General features: G+C 37.4%; 2 protein-coding genes across 3 annotated transcripts; both read left to right on the top strand.

The window, feature by feature from the left end:
* Positions 1-1,943: 1,943 nt before the first annotated feature.
* On the top strand, positions 1,944-5,272 carry LOC113683594 (uncharacterized). Of its 2 annotated transcripts, none has more exons than XM_027200853.2 (3): positions 1,944-2,829; positions 3,717-3,890; positions 4,412-5,272. In XM_027200853.2, exons 1-3 carry the CDS (start codon positions 2,334-2,336, stop codon positions 5,095-5,097), a joined length of 1,356 nt encoding a protein of 451 aa, XP_027056654.2. In that variant the 5' UTR covers positions 1,944-2,333; the 3' UTR covers positions 5,098-5,272. The 2 variants fall into 2 exon arrangements, with proteins under 2 accessions (XP_027056654.2, XP_089061896.1); XM_089205770.1 differs by having other exon boundaries at positions 1,977-2,829; positions 4,541-5,272.
* A 5,770-nt stretch (positions 5,273-11,042) lies between these two features.
* LOC113683408 (adenosine receptor A2b) lies at positions 11,043-13,040 on the top strand. The gene has a single exon (XM_027200646.2). The coding sequence runs from the start codon at positions 11,287-11,289 to the stop codon at positions 12,502-12,504; it is 1,218 nt and encodes a 405-aa protein (XP_027056447.2). The 5' UTR covers positions 11,043-11,286; the 3' UTR covers positions 12,505-13,040.
* The last annotated feature ends 5,192 nt before the right edge of the window (positions 13,041-18,232 follow it).

Below are 18,232 nucleotides of genomic sequence, written 5' to 3'. Positions count from 1 at the left end.
GCTCGAGCCTTACTGGGGAATATTGGCCCTCGATCGCTTTTGCACGGACCTCGCTGCGCTTGGTTCCTACTGTCACGACCTCGGGCCGATATTCCCCAAAACGGCCCCCACAGAAGGTAATCATATTCTTATTCCGGCTCTCCCTGATTATTAACCATTGATTTTCATCGCTATTGTTCTTTAAGAAGCTTTGTTATCGTTCAAACATCTTGAAAACTTCTGTCTTAATTTTTCTAATTTTCCCATTGAAATCTGTGTGCTTAAACATTCTGGAGTCCCACACATGAAGTCATTACGGTAATACGAAAATTGACCCTTTGCACAAAAGGCGAAAAATATATTGGCATACAAGAGAATATCAACTGATTAATATTCTCTTGCTTGCCATATAAAATATTACCTTTTATTGTGCCCGTCAATGTAATATGCAGGTGTTTTCTCCCATGCCGAGTCGATGAAAATATTTTTTTCTCGTGATTAAGTTTGAAATATGTTCCAAAAAAGTTCAGTATAACTTTGTAACAAGCTTCAGTCTGTTAAAAATCAAGTGAACTTAAAGATGTCCACAGGGAAATAGCATAAGGAAATATATATTCACTGGACATCTGCTTAATAGTCACTCATGAATTTTTCGATGCACAAAATTGCTGTAAATGGACACATCAATTCAACTAATAATTTTCTGTTCATCAATTTGGTTTTGGGATTCTAGTAAGGAAAACATAAATCATGATTTTGTCATAGACGACAAGATGTCAAAGAAGATATCAATCATCTCGTATTTAGAGTGAAAATTGTCTTCCTCAGTGAGTGATGCTCAGTACACCTTTACAGTACTTTATTTTAAGTTAATTTTTTTAACAGGACTTCTAGAAAATTACCTCCCCTTTATTTATGATTGTTTAGTTCACTTTTCGAGTTATTTTTGTGCCGAATTTACCATCAGAGAAGAGTTTGTCTAATCTGGTTTCCAGAGATTTCTCACTCGTGAACAAGATGGCTTATAGAGTTCTTTCTTTCATCTTCCAAACTGAATCTGTAGACAGTTTCTTATCTTCGTCGGAAGTCAGTGTTCACAATGAACCTATTTTATTAATGTATGGAAATAAAAGTACAATTTGTGTATAAACAAACTTTCGTTTGTAACGAAATGCCTTTTGATATGTGCCAAAATGACTCTCACTTGCAGCGGAATGATTTTCGGCTAACTATGAACACCGTACAGTGATATAGTCGTCCTTCTTCGGGACAAGGTCGAGACAAGGTCGTATTCTGTCGGGATTCGCCGCTACACAATCGCACTGTTCCTCGCTAAACATCATTTCTCTGAATAGTGCGAATTACAATTTGTTTATTTCAATAAGTTGCTAAATCGATTCAGATTTATTTTACATTAATTTGAATGTCACATTTTCTGAATTGCTCTGAAAAGATCGTTGAATTTCGTATTAGTATGATACAACTGTGACATTTATTTGTGTATCGTGCAGAATATCCTTCGAAAGAAACCCGGCACTTTAGGATAAGTTTTGTTTGGTTGGCAAAAAAAGACTTTTCAGTGTTCTAAGATGGTAAACTATTTTTTATTTCTTAGTGGTTTTATGGAGAGCGGGATTAAAATCAATCTCCATCCATGCGTCAAAATATCATTATTTCCTTCACTGCGGTTTGCATTCTCGATCTTTGATTACTTTATTTACATCCATACGAAGACACCTTTTTTCATCGTGGTGTTTATACGAATTCTTCCTTTCCGCGGCGGGTCGCGAAAAACTCAGATTTGTATCTCAGCCAACACCTGGTAAGATTAGAGAGTTTGACTGATTATTGATTTTTCAAAACCATATTTTGCGAAGGAAGAAAAATACTACTTAACGATTACGACCTTAAGTTTGATTGGTTATCAAAACAATGAGTCTAAAATGCAAATGTGTTGTTTTTTCGAAAACAATTATATCTTCATCAATAATTCTTTTGCTCTTTTATGCCTTGGTGATCAGAGAAAATATCATTTTTTCTCGCGAGGCTTCAAACAGGCTCTCAAATCAGGAAGTATTTGATGGATGAAAACTTTACTCAAACACACGCAATTCAACGAATGAAAATAGGAAATCATTCCTGTAAGGTGAAGATTTCGCGTTCTTGGATTGAGTTTCCGTCACCGTATGAGAACACCAGCTGCTTCGACTAAAAAAAAAGTGAAGGTGTGCTTGTACTTAAAATCAACAAACCGTGAAAACCCTCAGACGAGAAGAAATACTCAATCCTATTTGTGAAGGAAAAAGCCGGCTTGAGTTACAAACGCGTGTTCGTCTTCTGAATCGAATAGTGAGATGTCAAGTGATAAAGAGACAGCACTGACGCCACTTAAAACTGCTGGTTTCAAACCCAGCGAGAAAGAGCGGGAACGATTGCGAACAGTGGCAGCATTTTTCGTGTTTGGGGCGCTGATTTACGCAACATATTCGTTGGTTATAGCGGGCGCTCAAGATATTCTCGCGGGAACGTTCATTCAGACTTCCATGGTTTTAGTCGCGGACATCGGACCATATTTCGTTGTCACATTAATTGCGCCATACTTTATGCAAAAGATTCCTTACTTTGTTAGAATCGCGACGGTATTCCTGACTGGAATCGGTGGCTTTCTCATGCTTGCCTTTGCTAAGCAAGTTCATTGGAAATTAATGGGCGTCGGGATAGCATCGTTTGGTTATGGAGTCGGCGAAGTGACTTTCTTGGCGCTCACGTCTTTTTATCACGAAGTCACAGTGAGTGCATATTCAGCGGGTACAGGAGCGGGATTCATAATCGCACCTTTATATTACACAGGTATGTATTTTGTGTTTATTTTTGCAATAACTTCAGTATCTGGGTTTTCGATGACCTCTTGTTTGTACTAAAGCTGATCCTTTTTTAATAAATTTAAAATTCATATTTCCGTTATTAATATTTGATGTTAAGTAGTGCAAACGAAAAATATGAGTCCACCTTAGACATGTTTTCATTTGAAAGCAAATCATACATTTAATGCAAAATTGTTTTAGAGTTCTAACAATCTCAGGGATATTTTTGATCAAGCGAGCGTCTAGAGACTAAAAATAAATCATGTGAATTCGGTGGTGCATGACGTGTCTTCTATTAATTTGCCTTTTGTTTCATTTTTTCCTTGTTTGTGGCTTTATTCTTTTCTATGAATGCAAGCAGGCACGTACAATAAGTGAAGAATGTGTACATTTCTAAATCTAAGCAAAAACGTGATAAGAAAATTTCCTCATTTGACGCCAACGACCAGAATTGTGAAGAAAAAAGGAAACAATTTCTCAGTTTGTAACTTTGTAATTTATAAGACTTTGCATTGTACAAGCTAAATGTACTTTATCCTTTAATCTCCAATCACTTTAAAGAAAATGAATGATAATTCGAATCATTTTTGGTGTTGGAAAATGAGTTATTTTCACCCGTTGCATTGAGTTGTATTGAAAATGCCACAAAAATCTTAAATACCACTCTAGAACTCCGCCAGCTTGAATAGCTTGGGAAAAAGGAAATAATCCTGAACAATTCTATCACCTATGGTAGAGGACTTTAAAGTTCACTTCAAAATAAGACGCTTTGGTTCACAGGAAGTTCGTTGTTGTAGTTGAGCTAGAGTCACTAAGGAGTTCCTGAATTTAAGAGGCTGCAATGAAACATTTTGTATCGTTTCTTTCTTGCAGCCATGACAACATGGGCTTGTGTTTCACCAAACGCCACCATATTAATCATGGCGGCCATGCTGTTATTGATCTTCGTCTGTTACTACGCTATGGACAAGAAACATCTTGGGTCTCCCAGTTCACCCGCGGCTAGTGAATGCGGAGGAATAAAGTACACACCAATAGAGACTGATGGTAAGCCTAGTGAATTAGATGCAAACAAATGACCACAATTTAAAAAGAAGAGATCGGTGCATAGTGGAGTCGGAAAGCGATGGAAGATATAATGTCTTCCTCTGGCTCCCAAGTTGAATTAACTGACTTCTTCGGTCCAAAGAGTAAAGAAAAACACCAATGTTTGTTATAAGAGTACCGAGGGATAAAATTAACCTTCTGAGCCTAAAGAGTGACTAGCACCTCATTTCTCCCAACAATATCACCCATGAATCATATATTTAGGTCACGAGAACAAAGGAAATAATCACCAACCAAAGAAGCCCTTAATTATTAAACAAATTCTCATTTCATCAAGAAATACTTAAGCAAGCTCCAATTCTCACTAAATTATGGATAGTCGACCTACGGTGCAATTATAATGTAATAAATAGCAGCCATGATGATTTGAATAAGCTTGGCAAGTAGCTGCTCTCCGCTTGATATATTAATACATGTAATGTTAGTTAGTTCTGCATAAAATTTTCATTTGCTTTCGACAGACGCCCAAGCTGAAGAAACGAAGTCCGAAGACAGTGAAAACAACGACTCCCTCTCTTATCAAGAAAAGTTCATGATCATTTCTCAAATGCTTCCCAATTTGATACCGATTTTTATTGCCTGGTTTTCAGAATACATGATCATCCAATCCGTGATTACAACTCTGGCTTTTCCCAACGCTCCATTCAGACCACGTGACCACTACCAGTATTACATTTTCGTATTCCTGGGGGGTGAGGTTGTGGGACGGTCTTACCTCGTGGTACTCTCTTATGTCAAAGCAGAATGGGCCGAAAAAGCTAAATTCCCGTATCTATGGGTCCTTTCGACAATAGAAGTCATGCACCTTCTGTTCTTCGTCTTTTCTGCCTGGTATCGTTTTCTACCGAGTGTTTGGATCGTACTGGTGTTGTCATTCACCGGTGGGGTTACCATCGGAGTTTTCTTCGTGAACGCATTGGCATTCTTCAGAGACAGATTCGATGATCGATATAAGGAGTTCGCCATGGGGTACATCGTGGTGGCCATGGGAGGGGGCACATTCACAGCCTCGCTGGTGGGCCTTGTGACTGAGCCCCTGTTAAGAAGGCACTGTATGGTGCTTCTGAAGAACGATGATTATTGTTTTACTCGGTCAAAAGCCAGAGAGCATATAATGTCCCAATGCCTCGTAAAACCGCCAAAGTAACTCAGGGTGCGTCATTAAGATTCTTCTCTCCTTAAAAGGCATTCCATTAATTCTAAATTCACAACTTATGACCTTGAGTTTATGAGTCGACATAACTTGTTCTATGGGATAATCATGATTTAATTACCGAACCTAACATATTCAATGATAAATAAATCAAGAAAATGGGTTGGAACAAGTAAGTACATTGCTGCGTTGTTCAGTACAGAATTCTTACTAATCAGAAACTATCCTACTCGAAATCATGACAGCGAGAACGCCACGTGTCTGGTTTTGAAACCTAAAGAACATGTTTGGTTTTGTGTACTGAGAACATAAGTCGACTCTCGACTTCTGATCATTTATCCTCGCTAGCAAGAAAGCTAATGATTGGCAGCTTTGTTCCTTCTAACATCCAAACATTTTTATCCCAAGCTTGGCCAACATAACATATTTAACACTCTTCTTAGAGATAGCATACCAGTTTGTGAAAGTTAGCGTCTTCCCTCCCTCTCCCCCAGTCCCCAACCGTATCCACTACCGCCTTAACAGTTTATAATAATCCAGTTAAATCAATACATATTCCTGGGTGGGGACTGAGAGAAACTCTGTGAGTGAGGTGCAAACTCATAACAGTGACCCTTGAGGGTTTTCCAATACCACGGATCGTAACGAGTCGTAAAACTGTCGATCCGTTCGACCCGTACGGGTCGTGGAATGTATTCACGAGTTGTACGACCCGAACTGAGTTGTCTAATATATTCACGGGGCGTACTTTCGATCTGTGGACCTGAGTTTTGTATGGTGGTGTGTCGATTTGACACTTTAGGTGGAATGTTAAATTTTCGGTTTCTTCTCGTCTACTTTTCTTACTTTCTCCCATAACAACAACAAAACGGTCTCTGATTTTAAAATTATTTTCAAAGCAGTTTTTGACTTTGGGGACGCAAGGTTTCAAAACAAAGGAATTTCCCGTCATAACTTTTGTTATCCTAACCATCAATTTGTTATTAGAAGGAGTAAAGGAATCATTCTTTAAATGTTTTTTCGAGAAGATTCCTTGGATGCATCCCTTTTTCATCAACACAAAATTTTTGCTACGCGTATTCCTGCTAATGCGACTGATGTCAAATGCGATACTAAGGCACGTACACGATACTCTAAGGGTACGCGACTAAAGGGTCCCGTCGAAAATATGTAATTTTTTCCTTCCCTAATTATGGCTAGTGCTCGTTTCTGCTCTCATGTTTCGTGTATCGTATATTCAATCTTTCCTTCAATTAAAACAGAGTTCACATTACCTTTGGTTATTTTCTGAGAACAATAAAACATTCTATCTTTTTCCTTTCACAAAGTTGCGTTTTCAATAGAAATCCCATCCAATCTATCAGCACTCTTTACAAATGCCGCTAATAGAAGAAAGAAAAAAAATTTTTATTACTCCCTTGCCCTCCAGCCCCAAAGGCTTCGAAAACACTATTCCTAGTTCAAATTTTTTGTGCATTTCGCGCGGTGCTTTTTGCCGGTAGAACGAGGAATACTCTGGTTGTTTGTGCACTTTGCGCAATGCTTTTAGAACGAGGAATACTATTGTTTTTTTTTTGCACTTCGCATGTTGTTTTAAGACCGCGGAATAAATTTGCTGTGTTTGCACTTTGCGGGAAATACATTTATTGTTTGTGCACTTCGCGCATTTATTGTTTGTGCACTTTTAGAACGAGTGAAATACTCTTGTTCTTTTTGCTTTACGACCGAGGAATACATTTGCTAATGCATTTTGCGTGGTGATTTTAATAGAACGAAGAAAACTCTTGTTGTTTGTGCACTCTCTACGGGGTACTTTTAGAACAAGGAATACACATATTGTTCGTGCACCTCGCGTGGTGCTTTTAGGACGAGAAATACACTTGTTGTTTGGGCACCTCGCGTGGTTCCCCCTTGAACAAGGGATACTTTGTGCGTTTCCAATAGACATCCCATCTTCGTCTCGTAAGATGTACCGTCTTGTTTTTTGTCCACTTCGCGCCGTGCTTTTTGCCGGTAGAACGAGGAATACTCTAGTTGTTTGTGCACTTTGCGCAATACTTTTAGAACGAGAAATACTCTTGTTTTTTTTGCACTTCACATGGTGTTTTAAGACCAAGGAATATCTTTGCTGTGTATGCAATTCGCGGGGAATACACTTGTTGTTTGTGCAGTTCACGTGCACCTGAGGTACTTTAAGAATGTTGTATACTTTACGCGGTTCTTTTTAGAACGAGAAATACTCTTGTTGTTTGTGTTCTTCTTGAGGTACTTTAAGAACTTTGTCTGTGCACTTTGTGCGGTGCTGTACGGTGCACAGAGAAGTTGAAGGAGAATATTAAAAAGCATCATCAAAATATTGGACTCTGTTACGATCGTGAAGAAGAAAAGTCAGAATAAGCGTGGGAAGGAAGGAATCGATTATAACATATTATCGAGAATTTTTGAGGGTCTCAATGGTGTGATGGATTTTACGGCCAAAGTTTAAAATTTTGGCCGATTTCGGGCTAACGGATAATTTCTTTCAACTGTTATCGCAGGGAGTTTTTTTACGGTCACCTTTCCTATGACTAATGTTAAAAATTTGTCAATTTTTCGACGCCTAACGGCTAAATTTTGTGGTCGTTTCACGGCCAACTGTTGACCCCATTGAGACCCTTTCATGGCTCTGATGACCCGACAAAAAGTGGAGATACCTTCTTCAAGCTTACTTTGTGGTCGCAGTAGATGCAAAAAAGTTTTTGGAAGAAACATATCAAAGACAACGAAAACTTTAAGTTAGCTTTATTTTTCATAGGAAATGGCTGCAAACCAACCAATCGGAAAATTGATCATGACGTCGCAGGAGTGGGAAGTAAGCGAAGGAAAAGGGAGGCAAGCTTTGAAATAAGTCAGGCAACTCGATTTTATCTGGCTAAACTGGGACACAAACCGGAGGGTATGGTTTCATTTTGACATGCTATTTAATAAGACTATTCATTTGGAAGGCAGCCCACGTCTCCAGTAATTTTGAAACACGCAGTTAGGTCAATTGTTCCTTGCAGACATGTACAATATTTCTTCGTGTAGGTCGTACGACTCATGAACTCATGAATACATAAGAAGATCCCGATGAATCGTATGATTCGTACAGATCGTTAACCGTCGTGGCCAAAACTTAAATGAGATTCATGGATGAAAAACACAGACTTACGACTCGCGAATATATTGGCCAAACCGTAAGGATAGACAGGTCAGTTTTTACGGGTCGTTACGAGCTGTGGTAATGGACATGGATGGCGACAAAGAGGAACTGTGTGAGTGACGTGTAAACTCAATACAGTGAGCCTTTGGACATAGTAGCCAGCGCACGAACAACTAAGTAAACCAATAAATTCATAAAGGTTCCAAATTATGTTTCTTTTTTGATGACCATTTTCTAATTGTAAATTTTGGTTTATTTTGTTTTGCCAAGAAAAAAAAGTAGTTCTGCGACCAGGAATTAAACAAGGGTTTTTCCTTTTTTGATGCTATGTTGGGCCAATAATAATTATAATAATAATAATAATAATAAATAAATAAAACCCTAATTGAAGTGTCAAACCACGTAGCTTGGGAGAAACCCATACTGATAAGGGGACACAGATTGATTGAGACTCAATAAACACAAAGCGTTCCACAAGTTCGTCAAGTGCTTTGTATTTACGAAGATTTATAGCTTTACATGGATATCTACTCCTCTTTTGCCTCTCGACGTGTCATCGAATGCAGCTTATGTAAATTAGTACGGAATAATACAGAAATAAAAAACAGACATTCATAATTCTGCAACTCGAGGGGGAAAATGAGCGCAGTAAAATGACGAGCAGATGCTACGCCTACAAGATTTATATTTCTACAATGATTTTTAGCATTACTATCATTTCAGACAGCGAGCCGCTTTTCGTGCCACTTAATCAATAAAATGCGAAGTAAGTTCACATAACTTTTGTCAATAGTACCTGCGGTTTTTTTAATTGTCAGAGGCGACATCGGAGAAGAATCTGATTGGGGAATTGTACCGCCTTCCCACTGAGGGGGACGCAAGCGGCTTTACCACAAAATTTCAACAAAAAAAGCTGATAACAGCTGTTTTTAGTACACGAATAAATTACTCATTCGCTATTGGCCAAATTTTATCCCAATATCTTAGGTGGGCACCGACAGGCCATATTTTTCACCACGAAATTTTTCCCGATAGGAACAGATCAGAAATATTTATTCCAAGACACGCTATATTGGTAATCAGCTGCAAGACATCGAAGAATTACAGCAGCTATGAGCGTTTCGCCTTAGTTAAAGAACAACAGGCTTGCAAAATATGTGGGCGCCCTTACGCTCAACATTGAGACAAGGTCACCATATCCCTTCGTTTATTTTAGATTCAAGAATACCGCGGGAATAATTGATTTTTCCGGGTATTGTTTATTCCAGACTGAAAAGGTGGTGAGAAAATAATGAAAACAATGTGTGACATGAACTTCATTTTCCTTCTGAGAACAAACAAGAAAACTCTCATTTAGGAATAAATAACGAAAGACCGCCGAAATTTGATCTACTACCGCACAAGAATATATACTGCGAGGTGGACGGTAATGTTTGCGTACGCTGTGCAGACCTTATCCCTTCCCTTTTGCTAACGTAGTCCGGAACCACGTAAAGGCTATGGCCGTCATTTATCTACGGTCAAGGTCATTTATTTTCATGATCTGATTTCCTTCAAATAAAAAAGCTTGATCCTTCGATCCCAAAAGTGTATTTAAAACTGTATTTAAAAGGCACTAAATGACATTACTTAGGGACTATACAAAAAGCGGAAACTCGGCTTCACGGCCAATTTTTTATTTTGTTCTTTACGTTTGCAAGCATAATTCATCTTTTCATCAACAAAGGGCTCATTCTTAAATCTTAAAAGGTTATCTACAAAGAAAACAATTCAGCAATTCTTGATAAAGCTAAATGAGTCGTGAAAATGCGGTAAAAATATCATGCGGGGGCGATGGCATGAAAAAATATGCAAACTTTGCTCTTCAAGCAATGAATCGCTTTTAACTAACACCCCACATTTTCACGCATTGACTAAATAACTTCCTTTTAGTAAGCAAACTTTGTACTTTGCTGTGATATAATCAAGAGCCTTAAAAGCCTTCGTCTATGATTGTCAGGAGGTTTACACATGCAGCCGGTAAAAGCCAATTATTATTTATAATATTCACGTTTGTTTAGTCCCAAGCAACATCACGTGATAAGACATCTGCTGCTCAGTACGCTGAGAAAAAAAACAATCTTTTTTTTTTTTTACATGTTAATGCAAAGTATCACCCCGTTCCTCGCCTTGCCTGTGTGGTTCAAACAGCTGCTTACCAAGAACAACCTATGATATCCAAGAATAAAAAAAGGACATTTTGTGGTTTGATTTTATCGTTGGTTAAATGTTTTTTCTCTGAACAGAAAAAAAATGAAACTGTATTCGAAAAAAAGATATTGCGCAATTGTTAGTAATTTTCTCGCCACTTATGATAAACTGGATTTTTCGATGGTTGTTAAAAGCTCTAATGCCACTAAAAGGAGGATATTCGATATTACTGTAAATCTTAATTCCTGACATGTTTGTGAGTTATCCCGCGGTAATATTTTCCCCTTAAACTAGAGAGCTATTCCCAATCAGAAATCGTGCGGTAATTGTTTCAGTGATTCCTTGATGCACTCAGACAATAGACCTCCTTTTCCGTTCAATTCTTTTTTCGCATTGTTGCATTTTAAGGACCCCCAAGCAGTCATTAGTCCATGCTGAAGGTAGATTGAACTTCTGTGAGGCCAATTTGGGCGGTACCTCTATTATTGTCTATTGTCCACAGGAAGCGGATGTGTTGCAAAAGCAAACATATATTTAAGGAGAAGTTGAAATAAGTGATGCTTAAATTTTCAGTAAATCTGAAATAAAAACGGAGCATCAAAGCGTGATAATATTGTCAAACTCAGCTGGAAACTGATGCTGAGATGTAAGCTACTCAGACTAACAATTCTCCCCAGGGTTTGAGATCTGAATAACCCTACAGAGGCACCGCAGCGCATATTCATATTTTGATTATGCACGGCGAATTTGATTGGCGAGGCATTCTACACATCACAATATACACATCCTGTCCATAAAAACTAGGGAAGAACATGAGAATTAATGTTTATATACATCGAATCGCTGGATTAAGGACCGACTTCGATCTGCATCGGCCGAGTGAATACCTCCTCAAGAATATGATCTCCCCATCCGCACTCAAAGAGAACAACTCAAGTGCTACTAATTTCAGCCTCGTAAACAACGAGACTTCCTATGGAGGATTTGTATGCAACGGGCGCTTTACGTGGTTCAGTCATGGCCCAATGATTCCATTCTGCGTTCTGATCATCGCTTCTAACATTGTCGTCATAGCATTAGTGTATTGGAAAGAAAGCTTACGCACTCTTACCAATATCATCCTCGTATCGCTGGCCGTATCAGACTTAATGTCAGGGTTAGTGGGTATCCCGTTACTTTTCGCCTGCGCTGTCACCAAGACACTGGGTGCTTGCATCGCATCTGCCCTATTCATGCGCTTCACGACCGTTTCAACAGTGCTCCATTTCGTGTTGGTCGCCTCTGATCGCTATGCCATGATCACCTATTCGATGCGCTACAACACGCTCGTAACAAGATCGCGCGTGGTATGTGCTCTTCTAACAGTTTGGATCACATCCATTGCCGTATCCACGGTGCAGATGACATGGTACGACGTCAGTGAAAACGTGAGAGAAAAGAAACGCGAAGACGAAGTTTACTTTTTTATTTTCATCATAGTTTTTTTCGCTTTACCTTTGCTTTACATGTTGTTTGTGTATAGCCACATTCTCGTTGTTTCTCTTCGTCTCCTCTTTGCAACCCGAGCACGTCGCACGAACTTGGGCGACGAACCCGTGCACTCTATCATGCGAGACTTGCGAGGAACAGCGATTCTGATCTCAATGTTGGTCGTGTTCACGGGCTGCTGGCTCCCATTTTATCTTCTTATACTACAAGATCACGTTAAGGTGGAAATAATCCCAGTCTATTCGTGGGAGCTGTGTGTGTATATGTTCATGCGTTTTATTCCGCCAATGTCAAATCCAGTGTTCTGTTCGTTTTGCAAACGCGATTTCCGAAGAACAATACGCACTTGGCTGAGTGCCCACGGAGTGAAGATGTGCCGAAGAAAAGATGAGTTCACTCGTGTAAGATTCACTCGAAGTCAATCAGACGGACTCACCGCTGGCTACGTTAGGAATGGGACAAGTTTAGAAACTTCACTGCAACGTTCTCCGTCACCAAGAAGCCTACGGGCAGCTAAACAAACCATCACCATAAACCATTGAACTGAAGCGGAAACATCTGTAAAATTTATTCTTAAGAGACCAAAAGCTCTGAATTTCATCTTCTCCTGAGAAAAAAAAAACATTTTATTGTATCGTTCACTTTTTTGTTAGTTTTGATTTCTTTTGGTTATATATATATATGTATATATATGGAAAACATCATTTTGCGACATGAAACGCATTTTAGCTAAAGTTGTAGATGGCTCTGTATGATTTTAAACTGCATAACAAAAAAACTTATGTAACTTATTACGTAAAAACCGCAAGGAATAACATATTTAAGAAAATTATCTAACGACAACTTTACATCCTGAGGGTAAATTAATAAGCGTTTACATGGAAAGATATGCGAAATAAAAGAAGGAAGTCATAGTCGCCGTAAAAATAGAAAATAAATATTATACAGAATTTGTAGGGTTATAGAACTGAGTCATTGATAATATACGGAGAAAGAATGAAATATTACAAATTGATGCCTGCAGTAGAATTGATGTATCCGTAATGCAAGTGTCTTAATAAATACAGTAAGACAAAATAAACTGTGTGTAGTGTTCTTGAAATTATCGTCGATGAACAATCTTGGATCCAAATCGACACCTACATCCTTAAAATTGATCAAAAGGGGGTTTGTTTGTTATTGCTTTTCTTTTCTTAAAATAGAAGCAATAACAAAAAAGGCTTTTCTTCGTAACGCACAATACGCTCAAATAAGTAATTAATCGTCGCTATGTAGCCAAAACAAATTGACATTTCCTGTGGGAGATTTCTAACTGATCCAGCAATTTGCCATCCAAAATTAAATTTCCTAACATCTGGAAAAATCTCTTTTTGCGTTTTCAATTTCTTTTTTTTTTTCTTTCCCCTGTTGCTTCCCTTTAACCCTTAAAGTGTAAACAGAATAACATTAAGACAAATTACCGTATTTGTTAAAAAAATTGTAATGTTTAGGCTAGTAGTAAGACTTTTGATGTCATATTTGCATATGCAATTTTCCGGAGAACTTCCCCGAAAAAAAATCATTTGGCAAATAAGACCGTCTTTACTCTCCGTAAAGGATAAAATATATCCTCTCTCAGTGGAAAAGTTATATTTCTGAGCGACGTGAACAAATTACAATCCATCAAATATTTTCGCTTGTGCCCGATTGGTCTAGAGGCAGAGCATAAGCGAATAAGCTTCATCTAAGTCTAAGGAATATCCGGTGAAATTTCCTAACTTAAAAATCTTACGTTTAATTCAAGGAAAGTCTTCATTTATTTAAAAAAGAAAATGAAGCTCCTTTTTTTCATAAAGTCGTATGAAAGACCACGAAAAGTCAAATCAGAAAGTGATAAGCCGTTTATCAACATTTTGCACGCATTGAATAATACATGGAAAAATTGACTCGACGGCTTGCATTTGTCTCAGAAATGCCCACACAGTTTTGTCTTAAGACGCTAAATATTCCTCGAAGCTCGCCGTTTTCCTCGAGCTTCGCTCTCGCAGAACTGTTCGCTTCTTGGAAAAATAGAATGCGCGCATATTTTTGCACCTAATGGCGCCTTTTGTTTATAGACAAACATTCCTAATTTTCGCGAAATTTCCGGCAAGTTTTATCGCGAAGGTCAACAAAGAGTGTATTAGGTTAAAAAATATGAAGATACCTTTGTGGTATGTACATAAACACCACATCGCCGAAAAGTGGCTCCAAGTTGCGTCCAAAACTAATAACAATCCCCTCTATACCGAGAAAAGTGTCTTATAATGCTTAATTAGGAGAATGCCTCGGTGTGCGAAATTTATTCAAGAAAATTGTGCCATTTCCTGCTTTTGATCTCCTGACGGTTTCAATATAAAAACTACAGGATAGTTTTTGGAACACTGTCAATAAAACAATCCATCTGCTCAAGAAAATGATATGAATTTTACTTAAATTAGATGCTATCATTGGCATATTTCAACACGAAACTTCTGGTGACAGTCAAAATCATATTCACATTTCTTGTTGTATGAAACACCTTTTCAAACTGGCAAACACTTTGTTATCTACAAAAGTAATTGTTACAATACGTTTAAAACAAGTGCAATCTAAAGCAAATGGCCCGCTATGATTTCCAATGCAATTCTTTTGGGTTCCACGCAGAGGAATATTCAGAATTCTCAGGGTGTCTTAAGGTAGGAGTAAAATGAAAGTTAGCGAAAAAAAAAGCCGTCAAAGTTATTATCGTAGTTTCTAAAGAAAATCCTGCGTGTCCTGTTATGTAAACAACACTTTCAATACAGTGAAGAAAACAATACAACTTGAAAAGTGCACTTTCTGAAGTCAATGACACACTTTTAAAACAAATTAACATTTCGTGATTTTTGCTTGGTGCTCATTTCAATTTTTTTTAATCTCATTTTATTATTACTTTTTTTATTTTCTAATCTTTTGATCAGAAAAATTATTTTAATTTGGTAAATTTGAAATACTTAGCAACCTCAAAATAACCTTTGATCTCATGATAAACTCAGTTTTTTCCTAAAATGGAAACTACAATATATATATAATATATAAATTTCTCTGTTGACGAAACGATTTACAAAATACACTCAGAATCTCTTAATAGTATCCCATTCTTAACTGCAATCTCTTCCTCAACAAAAACTAAAAGTAATTTTTTCACAAAAGTAACGATATTCTCCTGAAAGAAGACACTGCTTCTAAATGTTTGTATGTTTTTGTTTTTTAAGAACCAATTCAATTATAAAAACAAAATTAAAAATGGCATTGGCTTTAGACGTTAATATCTCTGTCTGTAACTTACTGTTGTGTCTTATATTAAGCAAGTAAAAGATTGATTTTCTTAAACGATTTAATTGCGAGATTTTTTTATCATGCAGAGACGAATATTCAGAGAAACTCGTATTTTTGCTCAAGGTTTCAATGAAAACTTTATCACAGCCACAAGAAATGGGATTTCATTCGGAATCAAGGAGTCACTTAGCTTGTGAATTGCCATTCTTAACTGGAATCTTTTCCATCTTATTCCATGACATTTTGGTGTTTGTTTGTCAGTTTTTTTTAATGCAGTCATAACTCCCCTGCTTCCTACTGTGTAACCAATTGATGTTCTGCATGTAATTCAGCCGGCGACTTCATCTGAGCTGTTGAGTTCTGTAACCTATTGCGTAACAGAAGTTACTGATTTCGAGTTAATATCTGAGATTCAGGTCAAAGATCAGTCCTAAACTTGCAGAAAGGTCTTCTTTATTTATTTCTTATAACATAACATATTATCATGCTTTCATGCAATGAATTCTTCTTTGCGTGACAATAAATACAATCTTTTATGAAAATAAATAGACCCTCCTCCAGACAAATGGTGACTGAGGATAATTAAAGGAAAATTTACAATGCCAAAGTAAACACCCACCTTTTGCTAAAATAACAGTTATTTTTTCAAACAGGTGTTTCTTTTTCTGGAAAAAAATCTAATTTTAAAATTCAAAAAGGAAAAAAAGATTCAAAGTTTATTTTAGGTTGAAAGTATATCCTATATATACTTTTCTTTTTCACAAGTATTTGTAAATATGGCCAATTTTAGATGGTAATTCCCTCAATGATTTTAGTTGTCTAAAAAAAAACGATTTTCTTCTCTGTCTGCCATACTCATTCTTACAATTTTAGCTCTGATGATTTAATTCCAGGTTAGACTATAGGGACCTTGAGCAGTCAGGAAAGTAACGCCAAAGAAGACGTCGATTAAAAATTGAATTCATATTTTTCGTTAGAATTTCGCGAATACCTGAATGTGTTTACCGTCTCTTACGGCGCCACACCTCAACTTCAGCCTATCCCTTTAACTCCCAGATCAAATTTGTAATTCTCCTTACTGTCAACCATACAATTCTTATAATGTTGGTTCAGAGAATTTAGTGGTGGATCAACTAATTATCCTCAAATTGATAGTTTTCTTTGTTCTCATTACTTATCTAATTGATATTGTATTGATATTGTAAGGAGAAATACTGTCTTGGTCACTCATGGGAGTTAAAGGGTTAACGTATGTGAGCAGCATTGAGTTCCATATGGAAACTGAAATTATTTGCCATCGGGGTTCCGTTCTCAGACCACGCAAGTTTTGATGATTTAACCTTACTTTTTTAAAGAGGATGGCCAAGAAATGGGCAAAGTTTTAAAGCGCACGTGCTGAGTTATTGTTCTGCCAATTAGTTTCTTGTTTTGCCACGTCCTCACTGATATCGCTGTCGTGATTTGCAAAAAGTCCCTCCTCTTTTGCAGAGGACGACTGATACAAGTACAAAGTTTAAAAACGCACGTGCTGAGCTATTGTTCTACCCATTTCTGCCCATTATATCTTTATTTGTGCCACGTCCTTGTTGTTGCCATGCTGTTGTGGTTTGCTTAAGGTCTGATATCTCCTACTTAACAATTTTCTTTATTCTCAAGATAAATTTATTTTGGTGAGTGGTGAGAGTAAATAAAATTCTATAACCACTTCATGAGCGCCATGGAATTAAGCTTTACTCACAGAAGAGACAAATAACAAGTAAAAAAAACGAAGATATCTCATCTGTAATGCAAAACAAAGTTATTTTCAAAAAGGTATCTTAATGTGTTCTTTCTTGAGCTAGTTAGCAGACAGTCAGCTGAAACCTCACAATCGTAATATTTTCATGTCTGAATATCAAGCACGTTCGCTGCGCGTAGAATAGAACATAAAGTAAACATGTTGTTGTATTACAGGCTCATGTGGAAAGTTCTGTTTCATCACCACAAATCTACTTTTTGTTGTGGACCAAATTGTATATAGGCGAATGATAATAGAACTGAAGCCTACTGTTCCTAAACATACTTCATAAAATTGACTAGCAGATTTATAATTTGAGTACACTTTTGTATCATCCGTCGACCCTTGTTTTAATTCATATCGGCAAATCCTTAAAAATAGGAGAGTGACTTCTTTAACGTCAGCAGGTGATTAACATGCAAATTCCTCGTGCAGTATCAATACACCATCATCAAACAGATGAGGAGATTGGGAAAACTTAACAGCTTGATACAGAACCGAATTGATTTAAAATCATAGTACAAATCTTCTGGCGTTCTTTATAATTGGCTACCTATTCGCAGTTTATCTTCAACTATTCCCTGATAGAAATTGAGTAGTGAGTCGCCTTAGAGTGCACGATCGTAGAAGAAATAAAATAAAAACAAGATCTTGTCTTGCTGTCAAGTTTTGGAAGACTACAAGGTAATTTATTATTATCAACTGAGTTGATAACGTAAATTGGCCACCTTAAAAGAGCCTCAAAGCTGACGTTTCGAGCGCTAGCCCTTTGTCTGACGTATTATCAATCAACTCAGTTGATAATACTAAATTACCCTGTTATACTCTCCCACCGACGCAGCACCACAGTTTCTTTAGAAACTTACACCCTTTATTCTTTCGGAAAACTAGTTGATTTATACTAAAACAACTACATTGCTCGTTCTTGATTTCTATATGAAATAGTTATTTCGGGCTTTGTCCTCATCAATTATCACGCGATAGAAACCTCGGATTCAAAATTTAATCGGTGAATAAGGAAATTAAATGTAATGTAATGTGGAAGCTGACGCAGAGAAATACGACTACATCTTTGGAGCAAAAGGCTACCTTGACAACGGCCAGGGTTTTTCCTGCATTCGCTTATACCGCCTGAAAGGTAAAGCGATGACAAGGGTGTAATTTGATAGACTGGC

Source organism: Pocillopora damicornis, chromosome 4, assembly GCF_964200805.1.
Source record: "Pocillopora damicornis chromosome 4, jaPocDami1.2, whole genome shotgun sequence".
NCBI lineage: Eukaryota > Metazoa > Cnidaria > Anthozoa > Scleractinia > Pocilloporidae > Pocillopora > Pocillopora damicornis.
The sequence above is the reverse complement of the archived record's forward strand: the minus strand, read 5'-3'. Positions and strand labels throughout refer to the sequence as shown.

Coding starts and splice junctions, on each gene's coding strand:
- LOC113683594 (XM_027200853.2), top strand. CDS start 2,334: ATGTCAAGTGATAAAGAGACAGCACTGACGCCACTTAAAACTGCTGGT. Junction 2,830..3,716: donor CGCACCTTTATATTACACAG/GTATGTATTTTG, acceptor TCTTTCTTGCAG/CCATGACAACATGGGCTTGT. Junction 3,891..4,411: donor CACACCAATAGAGACTGATG/GTAAGCCTAGTG, acceptor TGCTTTCGACAG/ACGCCCAAGCTGAAGAAACG.
- LOC113683408 (XM_027200646.2), top strand. CDS start 11,287: ATGAGAATTAATGTTTATATACATCGAATCGCTGGATTAAGGACCGAC.